General features: G+C 28.9%; 1 protein-coding gene across 3 annotated transcripts in view; it reads right to left on the reverse strand.

Annotated features, from left to right (window-relative positions):
• Cora (erythrocyte membrane protein band 4.1 like coracle) overlaps positions 1 to 18,417 on the reverse strand; it is a 26,358-nt gene continuing 7,941 nt past the window's right edge. The window contains exons 2-15 of one of the 3 annotated variants that reach the window (XM_083087261.1): positions 16,541 to 16,729; positions 16,288 to 16,435; positions 15,902 to 16,196; positions 15,458 to 15,796; positions 15,200 to 15,372; positions 14,733 to 14,875; positions 12,686 to 12,772; positions 11,440 to 11,673; positions 7,478 to 10,996; positions 6,616 to 6,723; positions 6,035 to 6,145; positions 4,853 to 4,957; positions 4,095 to 4,301; positions 1 to 4,012 (exon numbers count right to left, since the gene is read on the reverse strand). In XM_083087261.1, coding sequence (XP_082943387.1) covers positions 3,833 to 4,012; positions 4,095 to 4,301; positions 4,853 to 4,957; positions 6,035 to 6,145; positions 6,616 to 6,723; positions 7,478 to 10,996; positions 11,440 to 11,673; positions 12,686 to 12,772; positions 14,733 to 14,875; positions 15,200 to 15,372; positions 15,458 to 15,796; positions 15,902 to 16,196; positions 16,288 to 16,435; positions 16,541 to 16,699 — 5,808 coding nt within the window. In that variant the 5' untranslated portion in view covers positions 16,700 to 16,729 and the 3' untranslated portion in view covers positions 1 to 3,832. Of the gene's footprint in view, positions 4,013 to 4,094; positions 4,302 to 4,852; positions 4,958 to 6,034; positions 6,146 to 6,613; positions 6,724 to 6,966; positions 7,006 to 7,477; positions 10,997 to 11,439; positions 11,674 to 12,685; positions 12,773 to 14,732; positions 14,876 to 15,199; positions 15,373 to 15,457; positions 15,797 to 15,901; positions 16,197 to 16,287; positions 16,436 to 16,540; positions 16,730 to 18,417 lie in introns of those variants that run through there. The other 2 variants (XM_083087269.1, XM_083087280.1) reach the window with 2 other exon arrangements.

Below are 18,417 nucleotides of genomic sequence, written 5' to 3' on the forward strand. Positions count from 1 at the left end.
TTTTTTATTTATCGCGCAATTTCAAGCATTTTATTTAATATTCTTCATCTATTTAATATTCTAGATTTTCTGATGAGATTGTATTAGAAAGTAATGATTCGTGGATTTTTTGTAATTTTACGCTTTTATGGAAAGGCGATAATATGATTAGCTATTACCTCACTTTTTATCGCAGGTTAATGTGTCTTGCATGTAAAAATTATAAACAGATACTATACTTTTGATCTTATTAATCGCCTCTTATAGTCTTTATATACGTTCGTAAAAGAAACTTAAATTTATTATATTTATGTATAGTAGTAAAATATTGCATGTGGTCACAACACACACATTGTTATTTCCAGGATATATTTATATTTGACAAATAAAAATATTGATGATAATGAGTATATCCTGAATATATATGAAAAATAATATAGTACAAAAGAGAGAAAGAGACGTTTTATAAGGAGATATTCTCAATATATTACGTATATCCACAGTACATTCAATATAATTATAGAATATTTTAATATCATGCGCTGCCTAATTATAATGAAAATTCGTATAAAATTGTAGTTTTAAAATTACATAAGCTATAGCTAAATTTAAACATATACGATAATGCATCAATGTTCTTGGTATAAAGTTATACACACATATACACACACATCCGCAGATAGCAAAATGCTAACAATATGCTAATAGTATGCCAGCAAATTTAATCATGACATTGTAACAGATTTCAATTTTTTGCATCCTCATTAAGCCTAATTTCTGACATGTTATGCTAAGTTTAGTTTCTGTTAATATATAGCACACATAATATTTGAATTGTATTATTTTTAGGTCAAGGATTGCTTTCTAATTTTTATAGCATTTTTTCAGCATATCATGATGCTAGAACAGTTCATTTTCTACTGATATATTAATTGAAATTGCAAACCATACTCGGCTGAAATTCTGCTAACATAATTTGTAATATATAATCTTCACAAATTTGGCTATTTGAATATATATCTATATATTTGTGTGTGATTTATGATCCTACTATATAAATTAACTAATTGTTAAATTTATTTAATTAATTATTGTATTAATTATTATATAGTAATCAAGATATAGTAAAATCTACATATATATATATATAGTCTCAATATTATCTTATATTTATTATATAGTTGCAACATGAAAAACGATACAATATTATTGTAAACAAAAAATTTTTGGAAATCTTCCTATAATTTAATAATTAACATTTTATACATACGAGGTAGAATAAAAAATAAACCAAACTTTCATTTAAACTTTTATTAAATAAGTAATGCAAGTTTTTACAATATACTAGCTTCAAAGTGTGTAAGCACCTTCAGCAACGATACCACTTTTACTAATCCATATCACTTATCAAAACAATCCGGCAAGGCATTCTTAGCGATTTTCTTCAAAGCTCGCATTACAAAACTTTTCATCTCTTTTGTTGATTCAAATCGGCGATGAATCCTTTAATTTAAGAAAGAGATAAAAATTGGCAAAAGCGAGATCCAGAAAGTACAGAGGCAATGAAAATATGTCATCCGTAGCTTTCTTTGAAGCAAGCACTCATAAATATGTATATGCGTGATATTTCATCATCATTCATATTTCACGTACTAAAAAATTAAGTGTTTCACTGAATGTTTTCCCAAGTTGACATAAATTTAACGTAGTTTTACTCGTTCACGATGTATCATCTTTGAAATTTGACTGCTTCGTATTATATAAAATGCAACAGTATCTTATTTCTGACAGCTGTATTAACTGTCGCTTAGTAATATTTCCTCGACATATATTATCATCTTGTACGCATGCGCACAAATCACATTTATTTACAAGACAATATGCAAAGTTTGGTTTATTTTTTATTCTATCTTGTATAAGAAATTCTCTATGATAATTTCAAATATTTATTAGTCAATTAGCAATATTATATACAAGCTGAGTTACATATACTAAAAAGATGCACTTCTCTAATAAATCTTAAGATATATTTCATTAAAAAATTGTTTCAAATAAAAATTACTTAATTTTGAAATAAATATTCCTCCATCAACATTATTTTATTCCAAATATATGTTTCCATATTCAATGCTTTGATGTCACTTTCATTTTCTTAAATAGATTTGTCTTTTTTAAATAAATCAAGTCTCTTCCTTCGTCATTCTGCATATTAAAATATTAGCACACAATTTATATATAAAAAAATGTACAGTTCACGAAATATTTTATAATTTATTGCGATATATTGTGACAAGTTACAAAATATTTTATAAATTTGATTCACTCTTTCACTAAAATGTTTGTTAAGTTTTTCAAGGAATAATGAGCAAAATTACTGATAATCCTATATTTTTATAAATGCAACTTCACATTTGCAAGATGCAAATCTTCTTTTCTTAAATACAAATACGCATTTTTTAATATCAATCAATTCAACTCATTATTCAATATATATATAAAAGTATTAAAATAAAGTCTTTGGAAAAAGCGAATATTTTACAAAATATTTATACATTTTATTGCAACATATCAAAATAAATTAAAAAATATCTCATAGACTTTTGACTGATTCAATCTTCATGTTTTTAAATGTGGGGAATAAACTTAAATAAAAAAACAGATAAATCTTCAAAAATGGGTACCACTTAGAACAAAATTGTACTAATTATAGAATGTTTTTTTTTCATACTAAACAATTTTGTCGTTTCTAAAATATTTTTTATAAAATATATCTTAGAACTTATTGAGAATGGCAATTTCTAATAATTTATCCTATGTATATGTGAGATGTGTTATATTTGTGTGTGTGTATTTACTCCGATTCTGTCACATAATTATGTAACAACTACATTTTTTTAGAAAGTCAAATGAATTTCATTCAGAGTCAAACTATACATATATTTTATAAAAAGCATATCTTATTGCATTTAAACCTTACAATAGATAATACAATAGGGTTAGTGTTACAAGATGAACAGGAGAAAATAATAAGTTTTGTATTAGAGAATAGAAAATATTCAGATAGAGGGGGAAACATGCTTTTAATAGATTTGGTTGATTACAAAAATTGCGACATTACTCAATTTAAAGTGTTTCAATATTTACTTTACTGTAAAAGTTTCAATAACTGTGTCAATAATTGCATTGTGTATAGATTATTATCTGTATGGTATTATGTATAATAATTTCTCTTTTTACTGTTATGAAATGCTCATTATCAAAACTTTAAGTTGCAGGGCACCCTATGTCTTTTATATCTATATAATTATCGCCATAACTATGTATAAATAGCTTATCCATTTGTTTACATACATATACATAGCTATGTTTACATTATATTTATAAGATTTATTTATACTTTCGTGCATATAAATATATTTTCTTAATCATTTCAATATATGAACACTGTAGAGTTTATATAATACGAGATACCATTCTCTTCATTAAAAAATTGTTATCAATGTTTCATCATTTCCAACTATTAAACTCGATTTTGCATTGAGTTTAAGCTCGAGTTATTGGGCAAGCCATAAGCAAAAGCCTTCTTTGCCCTTCTTAAGGAAAGAAGATATAAAGCTTAATATTGTTCTTTGTTTTATATTAACTTTATAGAATATTTAAAGATTTATCGACGTTTTTGGTAGCATACTTCAGTCTAGTTTTTTTTCATGATGCATCCAGCAATGCGTGCAACATAAAATATGTATTATAAATACCAATATATTTTTCTAGTCTCTAAGATAACGAATTGTTCGTGCTATTTGTAGACCAAGAGTGCCCTTTTATATGTATGTGACGGTTAATTTTCAAATAATTACTGTGCTGTTTGTTGCTGTATTTCGATTTTTTCTACTGTCATATCCGGATTCATAGCAGTGGCTTCTTGTATTGCCTCTGCTAAAGCTCGATCATGATCAATCGGATCACCATCCGATTGTATCGTTATCTTCTGTTCCACTCGTGTCTCAACTACGCCATCTTTCTCCGTTTTATACTGTAACCAATAATTAATAATAAATTATATAATCACAAACAATATATAGATAGAAATATAATATATAATAATATATACAAACCGTTATAGTTTCAACAGTACGAGTTTTACTGGATATAGTCTGTGTACTGACTATTTCTCCTGTGGCGCTATAGTCACCATCTTCACTCTCGAGAGCTACTTTTCTTGTTTCAGTTGTTACTACGGGTACCGTAGTCGTTGTCGTCACATTACTCTCTGGTTCTCCTGTATAAACATGCTTCTCAGTTGCAATCACAGCTGGATCTCCCTGGATCAAAATTTATTTACAGATCTGTTATTTGAAAGTCCGATAAAAAATATGATTTTAAAAAATAACAATTATAAAATTAATATTATTGCACATTAATAAAAAATAAAAATAATAGAAATGTAAAAAACAAATCAATATCACAAATTGATATATTCAGATATTAAAACGCTCATTTTAAAATTAAAATTATATTATTTATATCTTTAACTTATATATATATATATATATATATATATATATATATATATATATAATAAAATATGTTAAAATATATATATAAATGATCTATATGTTCTGTTTCGTATCGAAAAATAACATGTAAATTACATTTTTTAAACATTATGCAATACAAAGATACAAGCAAAAATACCTTAATGCAGATGCACTGCATTGTGTTAGCTGTTAAAATAAAATACTGAACCAAAATATGTCATGTTTATTATGAATACCTGTAATCCTGCTGCTTTTAAATATGCGCAATCTTCTGCTCCATATATTAGTAGAGGAAAGTGTGATTTGATTATTTGATTCGATTGTTATTTGATTACCTGATAATATTGATTGTAGAAAGCTTGTTGGTCATCATCAAGATCAATCGGTGTGCCTGAATCTCCGCTGCTTGAACTCGATGTACTTAATCTTCGTGAGAACAGCTACGCCATGCAACGTGTTAACCAAGCCACAAAAATTTGATTTATAACAAAAATAAATAAAAATAAATATATAATTATAAATATATGAATATATGATCAAATGTTGTTAATTATTATTGTGAATTATTGTTAAGGATGCTTTGTATGTACAATCCCAGCAAAAAGTTGCTGAAAATCAATATTGACGAATATATCCACTTTTGGTGTATTTTGAGTATGAGAAATTGCGTGGAATATTACAATTTGATCTTAGCTACAGTGCAGAGATGTATTTTTTAATATTTATTGCGTTTTTACTGAAATATTCCGAATTTTGTTAATCGAAATGATTAACTTTTGGCAGAGAATTTCGCCTTGTGTCAGATACATGGCTAATTTCATTGAATTATATTTAATATCTTTTTAACCAGTTAGTACTTGTATAATATTATTTAATCAAATATTTCCTCAGTATCTAAATTACACTTTTGCAAATTTTAAACAAATTCTGAATATTATTTCCATGTGTTTTTGTCATTTGAATCGACGTGGTTATACGTTTCCCATAAGAACACATGTTAATTCGGTGCAAATTAAAATCCTTATAACTTGTGAACGCTTTAGTGAATCGATTTAATAATTGTACTGAAGATTCTAAGCACATGTAAGGACATTCTGTACAATTTTCATTAAATTCTCAATATTTTGAAAATAGGTACAAAACATCCTTAAATCAGATCAGAATATTATATTGTTTATAATTAATTTACACTTAAAATATATTAACAATATCTCATATAAGTCTAATTGATGTATTTAATAAAGTGATAAAATAATTTTAAAAAATATTTAATTGAAAATAGTTATAATTAAATATTAAATATATGACACAAGTAAATATTATATGTGAAGCAATTTTATATTTGTGCTACGATCATACGTATACAATGTTACACGAAATGATAAAAACTTAAATATGAAATGATATAGTTAAATCAAAATCCAAAAAATATCCATGTAGTAACTTACAAAACCGCTTACATGCTTCACTTATTAATTTTAAGCGCTTAATCTAAAAAAAGAATATCCAAAAATTACCTGTTCGCCAGAAAGTACATGACTCGTGGTTCGAACCTCTTGCGTTACTACTCGTTGCTCTTGCCTCGTTGCACTGGTCGCAGTTGTATGTGCTACAGTTTTTTCTTCTACCTAATATGAAAAATAAATTGTAGCAAATAGCAAATAATAATTAGACAAAAATAAGACTTAGGCAAAAATAAAATTTAAAAAATATACATATACAAATTGTTTCACATAAAATGTTACAAGGCGTTTTCTTCGAAATTTGTACGAAATTTAGACGTCGTATAAAATAATGTTTCCGACAAAATTTATAGAATTTTGAATTAAAAAAAGAATTGATATAATCTTGAATTTTAACATTTTTTTTTTTTAAGTATGAATTTATAACGAACAATTATGTTTTCCTTTCTTTCTTTTTCAAAACCCAATAAATTTAGTCTACAATCTTTCTTTGTACGACGTTAAGTTTAAAAAATATAGAACTACTTCCATTAAAATGGAGTACTCTCTACATATATGTAGCACAAGCTTCTAATATGTAAATTCCTATTAATATTCTACAAAATGATACTAATAATTACAAACTAATTACAAACCTGACTTGTTTTTTGGTTCTTTTCAAGATCTTCATGCATCGTGGCAGTACGAGTAGTAACAGCTGTTGCTGTCATATATGGAGTTCTACCATCATCCGATGTTTCTGCCTAAATATAACTACCATGTAACTAAAGTCTCGAAACATACAACTAATGATAAATAGTTATTAAAAAATATGAATAAATTAATGAGTAAGAAATAATTAATACGTAAGAAAGTAATCTTTATGTTAAATTATGTTTCATAAGACAAATGTATACAAAATGAAATGAATATGTATTCAGATGTAATTTTATATGAAGACGATAGATGCTATAAGACGATTCAAATTCCTTATGAAAAATACTTACTAATGTATTCTTTATTAAAGAAAATGGATACTTTTAAATCTGCAAAAAATCGATTGCATCAAATTATTCGGTAAATATGAATAAATTTACTGTCTAGTATTAGTTTCTACTTCTATTGATTTATGAAAAAGATGAAATATTTAAAATTGTAAAATGTTTATTTGAAATTAGTACAGTAAATTCATTTAGATTTATCAAGTATTTATTATAAGTCATTTATCACATTTTGCAGATTTAAAAATATCTACTTCATTTAAACAATTATCATAAAATTTTGGAGATTTTAACTACACATTCATTCTAGGCAAATGTATCACTCAATTTCATGCAATATATTTAGATGTAAAACATAAATGGAAAAAAAATATTTTATATAGCATTGGCTAATAACAATATAATTATATACATGCAAGTTTTCTGTTTGTCAATTATCTGATGTTATATTAAATTTTCGATTTGAAAAAGTTAATTATAATATCTAAGCTAATTTTATTTTTTTCAAGCATATCACCTTGTTGACGTGAGTAGATACTGTAATTTGGCCTGTGCCACCTGGTGTAAGATCCTCGATCTTTTCCTGAATATTTTGCGTCACGCCTTCCTGATCCTTGACTACCGATTGTTTAGTTGTCGTTTTCACGATTGTTGGTGCCGTTATCGGAATTACGGGCTTTTTCAATTTCGTAGAAATGGACTTTGATGGTTCTTGTAAATCTTTCAGAATCGTCGTGCTATCCATCAGTTGATTATTATTTCCATATATCACACCGTCCTTTACGTACGATCCATCTTCATAAAATAATTCCTGATTATGCAGTTTTCCGAACTTGTCATGTATCTTGCCGTCTTTAACGAAACTACCATCGGTTCCGAACGGTGCTCGCGTGATCGGTTTTCCATTTTTGTCGCATACGAGTCCTTTACGCACCATCGTGATAGTTATAAAATATTTGTCGAGCGGTTTTCCGGTAGGCGCGCAAATTATTCCATCTTTGACAACGTTTCCTTCGTCATCAAAATTCGCTTGTTTTATCGGTTTACCAGTTTTATCTACCACGACTCCTTGTATAACTTTCAGACCTTCTGATCCAAATGCTTCCTGAGTTAGCGGCTGACCATTAACGTCGTAAACTTTGCCATTTTTTATGAAACTGTTTTCTGGTGATAAAGCTCCCTGAGAGAGAGGTTTTCCATTGCGTCCGTAAATTAAACCATCTTTAATGAAGTTACCATCATTACCGTAAATGTTTTGATTAAAGTATCCTCCCGCGCGGTCATAAATCCTGCCGTTCTTGATTACATTACCGTCATTATCAAAATTGCCGGATTTCAGTGGTTGCCCATCATCATCGCACACTAAGCCGTAACGAACGGATGTGATGGTAATTATGGTTCGTCTTTTATTTAACGGCTTTCCATCTGGCCCGTATAACAAACCATTTTTTACATAACTATCATCGCCAAATGTACCGTGGTTGAGCAATTCTTTATTCTTTCCGTAAATAATGCCATTTTCGATGAAGCTACCTTCGATACCGAATGAAATATGATTTAAAGGCTTCCCATCTTTGCCGTATATTTTACCTTTCTCGATGTAGCTATCACCAGGTAACTCAGATCCTGCATTCAGCAATTGACCTCCCCAGCCATATATGAGACCATCTCGAATATAACATCCGTCCGGTTTAAATGCACCTTGTCTCAGTAATTGTCCATTTTTATCATAGACTACTCCGTCATGTATATAACATCCATCAGGTACTAACGAGGGTAAATTTTTCGGATTTCCGTAATTATCCACAATCTTCCCATTGTTAATTGCTAGATTGTCTGGACCTTTATCGTCTTGTGTTAAAGGTTTATTGTCTCTACCTATAATAATACCGTTTTGAATGGTGTTACCGTCAGGACCAAACACGCCTTGCAACACGATTCTGCCATCTTTTCCGTGAACCAATCCACCCGCTACGTATGAGCCATCAGATCCAAACGATTCTCTATTCAACGGTTGTCCCGTATGATTGAATATTATTCCGTTAATGATAAAGCTGTCTTCCGGCAAAGCTGCGCTCAAGTTCAATGGTTTTTTGTCACTGCCATAAATAAGACCATCTTTGATGTAACTACCATCCGGTTTGAAAAATGAGAACTTTAATAATTTGCCGTCCATGTTATATATTTTACCGTCCCTAATAGTTGCACCTTCGGGCACTAATGAATCCTGATTAAGCGGCTTTCCATTTTTCGCATAAATAATACCTTTTTTTATATAGCTTCCATTCGAACCAAACGATTCCTGTTTTGCTAGTTTACCGTCTTTGCTTAAAACAGTACCATCTTTCACTATTAATCCTTCAGGTCCGAGATTAACATTCGACATTACTGTATTATCCGCATTGTACAATATACCTTCTTTAATAACAAGATTATCGGGCTTAAAAAGACTTTGAGAGAGTGGTTTGTTATTTCTATCGTATAATAATCCCTCTTTGATAGAATGACCATCGGCTATTAATGGAATTTGATTCAGGAATCTACCATTCTCTCCATATATCATACCGTCTTTCACGAAACTACCATTGGATTTGTAAAACGCGTGCTTAATAGGCTTGCCATCTTTGCCAACTACTTTTCCATCCTTTAAGTGAGCACCACTTGGTAGCAAAGATCCTTGAGTCAAGAATTTTCCATCTTTCGAGTAAATTATACCATCTTTTACGATAGATCCGTCAGAACTAAAAGATTCATGCTTGATCAATTTACCGTCTTTCGAGTAAATTTTTCCCTCGATAACAGTATGGCCTTCCGGACCTAACTTCCCGGCATTAAGCAATTTTCCGTCTCGTCCATGAATTAAACCGTCACAAATAAATGTATCGTCAGGTACAATTGCAAATTGCGTCAAAGGTTTGCCTTCTTCGTTATATACAATACCGGCAACTATGTATTTTTCATCTGTATCGTATGATCCCTGAGTCATAGGTTTGGAATTAGATGTAAAGATGAGACCTTCTTTCACGTACGTTCCATCCGCACCTAATTGACAATGTTGAACCGGTTTGCCGTTCTTTAATAGTATTTTTCCCTCTTTTACTATTGCATGATTCGGCCCGAGGAAAGATTGTTTTACTACTTCACCGTTGGGAGAATAAATAATGCCATTTTTTATTAAATTTCTATCCGTACCTAATATTTCCTGATAGAAAGGTTTGTTGTCTTTTCCAGTAATTATACCGTTGCTGACGTGAATTCCGTGTGGTCCGAAATCGGCCTTCTTCACTAGCTTATCATCTTTTCCATAAATTTTACCGTCTATTATTTTGCTATCATGTGGTCCAAGATTATTCTGATCTAATAGTTTACCTTCTTTAGTATAAACCATGCCTCCGATAAATCTTGAACCATCGGGAAGAGGCAAAATATGATAATCTGATTTAAATTCTGTTGATGGCGGCACTATTACAGCTTGATTAGTATCTTCACGTTCACCAGTGATAAAAGTCGCTGTTTGATCCTTATCAGTATCTAATTTTGTAACACTCTTTTGCTGCTCCTTAAGAGCGGCAGATTCTACATAATTAAGCCCGGGTGTCTTTAACCCTGATGCTTGCTTGTCCGCTTCTTTTATTTTTCTCTTTTCTGCAGATTCTACTACCTTTTTCTCTTCTCCCGGAGCATAGTTAAATGCCAATCCTGTAGCTTTCCGACTAGCTGAAGTAGGTGATGATTGATCTTGTATTCCTGGTGATGCGGGTCGATCTTCATACGTAAAACCGTGTGGGGTGAACGGCTTTTTTATGGGTGAAGTTTCCGTTTCTTCATAATCGTAAGGTTTCGTGTAACCAGGAAATTGAGATTTTGTAGGATCTTGTTTCTTTTCCGTATCTGTTTCTTTATCGATTTCTTTTTCTTGCTTTTTCAACACCGAAAGATTCGATTCGACATCACTTTTGTCCACAGATTCGTCGAGTTCTTTGCTCTTTTTCTTATCTTTATCCTTTTTCGCAAACAGGAAACCGCCGACAGGACTCTTAGATAATAATAAAAATACATGCAGTACAAAAACATGCTTAACATGTAATATATAATTTATAAATGATATATTTCACATTTAAACGAAATCTACTATTAATGCAAATCTATTATTTATGCAAAGGTAGAAACTAATATCTCCGTGCATTTAAATTATAACTCAAACTATACAAATGTACATTCAATTGAAAAATAATTATACATTTTTTAATGAAATATTTCTTCAACATTATTATTGAAATTTAATATTAGAAGACTTATTTAAATTATATTTAAAAATAATATAAAATAATAAAATTTATTCGTGAGTATATTACTTATAAAAATACTTATAAATACTTATAAAAATATATTTAAAATTTTTTTGTCTAATCATGTACATATTTTATTAGAACATAAAAAAAACAGCAATGTGCGCGTACAACACAATATAAAACTTACCTTAACTTTTTCTTTTTTTTCTCTACTAACTTTTTTAGGCGTTTCTTTATCCTTCTTTTTCAATTCTTTTTTAGACAATGATTTATCATCAATATTATCAAGATGGGTATTGTCATTAATTAAATCACTATTATTCAGATCATTGTGATTTTCTTTTTCGTTCTCATTCTGTTTATCCTTCTTCTTCTTTGATAGATTACCGGGCGGTAGGACAGCTATTCCTCCGACCGGTTTCTACAAGTAAATTTATTCAATCACACGTTACTTCATGCATCAAGCATAAAGCCATTACTTTGCTAAAATAATACTAAAAATTACACGAAAAATTACGTTTTAAAATGCAATACATGCTCTACATACAACAATTTGCGTTCTAAAAATATGTATGTTTATATATTGTAGTTTTTGTTATATTAAATATCTATTTCATATGTATAACATTTATGTTTAATGTATAACATTATATATATATATAGTGTTCATTTTAAAACTTCTTATCTGTTTATTTTATAATTGACTATTTTTTGCGAAAAATGCCAAAAGACGTCAATTTTGTTTTCGAAGGAGACACTTAAGTTTATTAAATGCAACGAAGGAGATGACAAAATTTCGTTGCATTTAATATACTTAAATGTCCCCGTCGAAAACAAAATTGACGTCTTTGGGCATTTTATTTCGCAGAAAATAGTCAAACATGAAAAACGGATGGAAAGTTTTAAAATAAACACTCTCTATGTGTGTGTGTGTGTGTGTAAAATTAATAGTAGTAAAATTAATTTATATATACATTTAAATAATGTTCTTATTAAACAATAGTTAGGCGGTTATAGTGTAATTTCATTTAAATCTCATTAAAATTTTAAATTTACAATAACCAATAACGAAAAATCATTTTGTAAGTTCCTTATTATGCATGCTTGCATTCTTAATATTGATATAAATATTAAATACATAAATATAAATATTAAATACATAATTAACATTTCATATTGAAATAATAATTATATGAATTTTTATGAGAAATAAAAATTTAAAAAAAAGCAACATGCATTGGAATAAAAAACATCAACTGATTACATATACATAAAATTGTACTGATAAATGCATCATTATACATGTATATATGTGTATGTATGTATGCATGCATATATATATATATATATATATATATATATATATATATATATATATATATATATATATCATTATAAAATGAAGCAAAGGTTCTAGCTAAAATTGTCTATACCTTTCTGTCACGATCCGCATCATATTCTCCTTCAAGGCTACTGGTGCTGCTAGCCGATGTTGTTCCAGCACTTGTTTTTCGTGTAAGCTATTGATGTTAGTTAATGATTAAGACTATCAATATGTTTCAAAAATAGAATTTTTTTTTAAGACAGAAGCTTTCTAATATTAATAGAAATCTTTATAATTTTACTTATATACTGATTGTGAGATTAATTCTACTCTTATGTCTCAACAATATGTGATACGCAATTCTATAACATGTGTTGTATAATATAAAAAAAATTGACATGCAACATTATATAATAAACCCAAATTTGTGAAAAATTTAAAGAAAGAGGAATAAGACGATAAGATGGATAAGTTATTATATATAATATTTTCAAGATTTCTTTGCGCACGCAAATTTGTATGTGTGCGCGCGCATGTGTTTGCGCCAGCATGCGTATAGATAAATATAAATATAGATGTGTGTAAATTCCTTTTCCATGACGATTATCTTTTTAGAGTGCTTGATTAGCATAAGATTTCTTGCCTCTCACATGTTGTTAGTCTTTGTCCACCCGTCTGTTTACACGTGCACATGTATGTATGAAAAGTTTGATTTGAAAATTGCTTGAGATTTATGGAATCCAAATAAATAAAATCGAATAAAAAGATTAAAAGTTTAATCCGAAACCAATTTAAAATATTGGAGACAAATTTTTTAATTATTTTTATTTCTTTTTCAGCTGTTGGATATATGTTGAAATTTTCAATGAACAGCTTCATCGTCTATCATTAGCCACATTTATTTTTATTTTTTTTACGCAAAACTATAAGCGTTATTATATCAGGCACTTATACGTAAGAGGCAAAGGGACTCACGATAATCAAGCACCCCAAACGTGAGAAACAAAGAGACTCACGATAATCAAACACTCCGAACATAAAAGACAAGGGGACTCACGGTAATCATACATTCCGAACGTGATAGGCAAAGAAATTCATGGTAATCAAGCACCCCGAACGTGAGAAGCAAAGAGTCATGCTAATCAAGCACTCCAAAGGGATCGAATACTCATTCTTATTATGTTCTTATCATTGGTGGGTTAATGATGCTAAAAAGAATTTACACACACCTACATCTATCCATACGCACGCAAGCATAAACACGCATACATGCACACAATACATGCATACACATAAATTCCTACGTCCAAATATTATATTACATTAAATTAATATTACAAGTTTATTACAATAAATTGTTCATAAAAGTCTATTTTTAACGTAATTTTATTTCATCTACTACTAAAAGTTATCTTGTTCTTATACATGTATGGAAGCAAGACAACGAAATTTATATGTCTTTAAACTTAAATCTTAAAAAATCTCTAATTTATTTATAAATTTTTCAATGTTTATAGATAATAAATAAAGCTTTAGTAAATCTGAAAAGAAAATACATCATTATAAAAATTAGGAAAAATTAACAAATTGTAGTCATCTTATTCCCCTATAATATATGTGAAAATTAATGTTGTGATGCTCAAGTAAGTCAATAATTATATTGTGAATCAGTACGTACCAGTATAAAATTAATATAAAAAATAATAGAGTCGGTCAACCTATTGATTCACTTATACCAATGTATATGTTATACCATTTTCAATGAAGAATGAGAAGCAATTAGTGTTTCATGACTTCTCTGATAGAAATTTTTGTAAAAATTTTATATTAACGTTGATGAAAACTTTATATTAGGTTTTATATTAACTATAAAAATATTATATGTCGTTGCGCTTTTAATGCGCTTATCATAAAATTTGTACATTATATCACATAATTTTTTTTATATATTAATTCTATCATTTTATAATGATTAAATAATTAATTTGAAAGTACATACATCGTATTTAAAAATTATGATACATAAGTTTATAAATTTTGCTGCGAGTCAATTTCACATTTACATGGTAAAATTTATGCATATTCTACATTCTAGTAGTTACTTTAAATAAAAGGAATTTCTCTCTCAACACAAACATATGACAAACATATATTACCTTCTCTTTTTGTTTCTTGATTGGGCTAGGCCGTCGGTCTATATGTTCTATATCATCAGGAAGCGTCTCAGGCTCATAACTCATAGTATGCCGTTTGCTTGGTTCGGAACCATATGTTTCGATTGATTTAGGCCCACCTAATGCTATATAAGGCAGTCACACTACTTCAACATCTTAGTATTGCATAGACTTAAAGATATGAAAGATATAAAAAGGCACTTGTGGTTTATGATGAATATTTTGAAAGTAAAATTAAAATTGAAATATCCGATTCTAATAATGCCATTCTAATAATGAAAATTCATGCCTATGCAAGCTTGTGTAAGTCTTAATAAAAAAATTTTAAATCAGACATATTTCTGAGTAAACATATATGAGAATTGCAGCAATTAACGTTTCTACTAAATCATCATTATTATAACATTCATATTTGAATATTATTTGCAAATGATAAAAACTTTATTTACCATCCATGCTTCTAGATGCGAGTCGTCGGCCACTCAAAGTTCTCTCGAATTGCGGAGGTTGTCTATCAATAGGGGTTTTCTTCGTTTCGTAATGAGTTCTTCCAGAGTATCGAAAACGAGACCCCAGATATGGAATTAATCCTACTTTCTTCACAGGCTCCGGACTCATAAGTCTACAAAAATGAAGAGAATTTTTCATTTGATTAAAATGTTTGCTATGTTAAATTAAAAAAAATATTACTTACAATTATTACTTACCTGAAGAAAGTATGATGCTCCACGCATACTTTCCACAATTTTTTCGCTGCTCTGTGATTTGCCAATTTGAATCCAATTGTAGATTCAAATTGTTCAAAATCACCTGGTCTAATTTTAATGTAGAAATTATGCCTCTTATAAGATATTTTTAATATCTTTGGCCAGGCAAATCTATTAATTCTTAAACAATCTCTATAAACAAGAAGGCCTGAAGCGCATACACCTAACATTATATCAACGCCTTCCGAATCTTTTGCGGGATGAAGATCTACACCATACATAGCTAATTTTTTCGCATTTTCGAGATAATGCAATTCTGCTTCAGCGGGTGTTTGACCCCTAAAATACGATAAAAAAGGTGTTATTTAAATCATTCTTATCATATTATTTATCTTTATTCTACAAATTTAAACACTAAAATGTTTATATAAACATGAAACTAACTTATGTGTTTTATGGAGATCCATCACTTTCTCAATTAATTCGGGCGTTTGGTTAGGTGCAAACTTAAAGTCTTTCAAATATGTTCTTCCATGTTCTTCAGGATCATAATCTCCAATTTCTGATTGAACTAGATAGGAGCCTAAAAGAGCATGTGTCACAAAAGAACAAAGTAGACGACCTGTAATAATATCGTTTCTAATCTGTAGACACAGTTGATAACGCGTAATATCTTCTTGCAATTGGGCTGGATCTGGTGGGTAAAATTTCACTTCGAAATTAAACTTCCATGGTTCGGCTAAAATCATATATTAACTTTAGAGAAAATATTCGAACATACTATTATCTATCATTAATATCAATAATAATTTTTATTATAGTTTTCATACTTTTTATGAATTTTATGATTCTCTTGTAAAGATCCAACCAATTGCGAGAATCGTGTCTGTCTTCGTAAATGAGGCCAAAATAATCTTTCTCCAGTAAATTCATGCTTTGACAAATCATGTCAAGAAGTTCTTGGCCTCTCGCCTTTCTCTGCAATAAACCCAATACATCTAACATTAACATCGAATAATCAAAATATAATTTTTTTCATTTATCTGCACATAATAAACGTAATTAAAACTTTTGAACACTCACGTCGATGTAATAATCTCGTACGGTACCATCTAGAAGGGTAACTTTGGCGAGAGCCATTTTTCCTTTGCTGACCGGACTTTTGGTGGGCGAGTTTGTACCAGTTCCATTTTCCGCCATTGCTTCCGTCGGAGCACCAGCAACTTTTTGTTCTTCCGGCATTTTCGTTCTATTTTATATCTGATTTTATATCTGTGAAATAAAACATATCATTTTATTTCTATATAATAATGAAAAATAGCGAAAGAATTTAACATATAAATAATGTTCATCGATAAGGAAATTATTTTGAATTATAAAAGCAAAAAAATATTTAGTTCTTTTTATTTCCATATTCCAAAATATCGAAATGTACATATATATATTAAAATTATTATATATTATAAAATTACTGCAGGAGAAGGCTTTGGATATAACTTGATACTTTTCTACAATCTCTCAATAATATCGACAGAGAAAAGAAAGTCTCGTGTCACGATATTTCACTATATAGATCGCGTCTAAAACATGGTGCCACACGGAGAAATAATCAATATTTCGTGAGAGTTTTTCGAATGTACGTTCGCCACGCAAAGCCGATTATGATTTTGTTAATAAAGAATAAAGATATTTAGTTGTTGATCAGAGATTTGTTGAACTATAAATAAATAAATAAGATGCATATTCTAGAATTTTATAACGAATAGAATGATATATATATATATATATATATATATATATATATATATATATACATATATATATATACATATGTTGTCATTCTATTTGTTATGAAATTCAAGAATACGCATTCTATATGATTCTTCGGATCATAGACGAATCTTCGGATCAATATCTTTATATTGAAAATTACATTTCATTAAATTATTTTAATGAAAGTGATATTTTTGCAATTTACGTGTTGATTGCTGAAGATTTATATGATAATTAAGTTCTTATTTTGCGTCTCAAGCAATCAGTAAATAAACAATTTTCCATCCAGTTATGTTTTTAAACAATAAGTTTAACATTCTGAGCCCTCTGTTTATCAGAGGATTATTTATAATAAATAAAATAAAAATTAATATCTTTTATCTTATCAATCGTACTTTACGATCTTTGTATTAAACGGGAGTTCGCATCGCTACAATTGCCTAGTGAAGATTAGGACTTGGTTAGTCAATGATGGTTACTCTAGGCATCGGTCTATGTGTGTAATGTGCGCTATCCGGATGTGTGCTAACGGAACCTTCCTTTGATATTTGCTCGTGACAGAAACTTGAATACGAAATAAATATGTTGTATAGCGGTAAATGAAAGAACTGTATTCTCTCTCAATAAAATAATGACTATAATTCGGAACGCTAATTATCTTACTGTATTTTAATTACTTTCATTGTAAATTTGTATATCACAGCCTTTAATCTACTTTTTAATATATCAATGCGCACTAATACATCCAATTCAATTCGCTATTAGTTACAATTGCTGCTGAATCAGTACTGAAACGATAATCGTTAAAACATTCCAAAGATCCCACAAAAGCACTTTTCAGCATCCGCATTTGCAAGATTAAAGCGCTCTTAAGAATACAACTTGTTAAAATTCGCACATTCTTGAAACATGCAACGAGTTAAAAAATGATCAAAATTATCGATAATCACACAGTCTCTCATTGATTAGATAACAAAACAGCTCGCTGTTTTTTATTTTATACCAATTTGGCGATTAAATCGAAGGAATTAATAAGAAGCAAAGAGAAAAGATACTATAAGTATACAAATAAAAATATTTTAGATAAAATTTAGGTTGAGAAAAAAAAATAATATAATCATAATAATTTTAACAAGTTTATAATTTGCTTCAATGAATATATACATTGATAACACAGTTCAACAAAC

This window comes from Camponotus vicinus, unplaced genomic scaffold (genome assembly GCF_025532165.1).
Source record: "Camponotus vicinus isolate PSW18456_S1 unplaced genomic scaffold, iyCamVici1.0 SCAF_1, whole genome shotgun sequence".
Classification (NCBI taxonomy): domain Eukaryota; kingdom Metazoa; phylum Arthropoda; class Insecta; order Hymenoptera; family Formicidae; genus Camponotus; species Camponotus vicinus.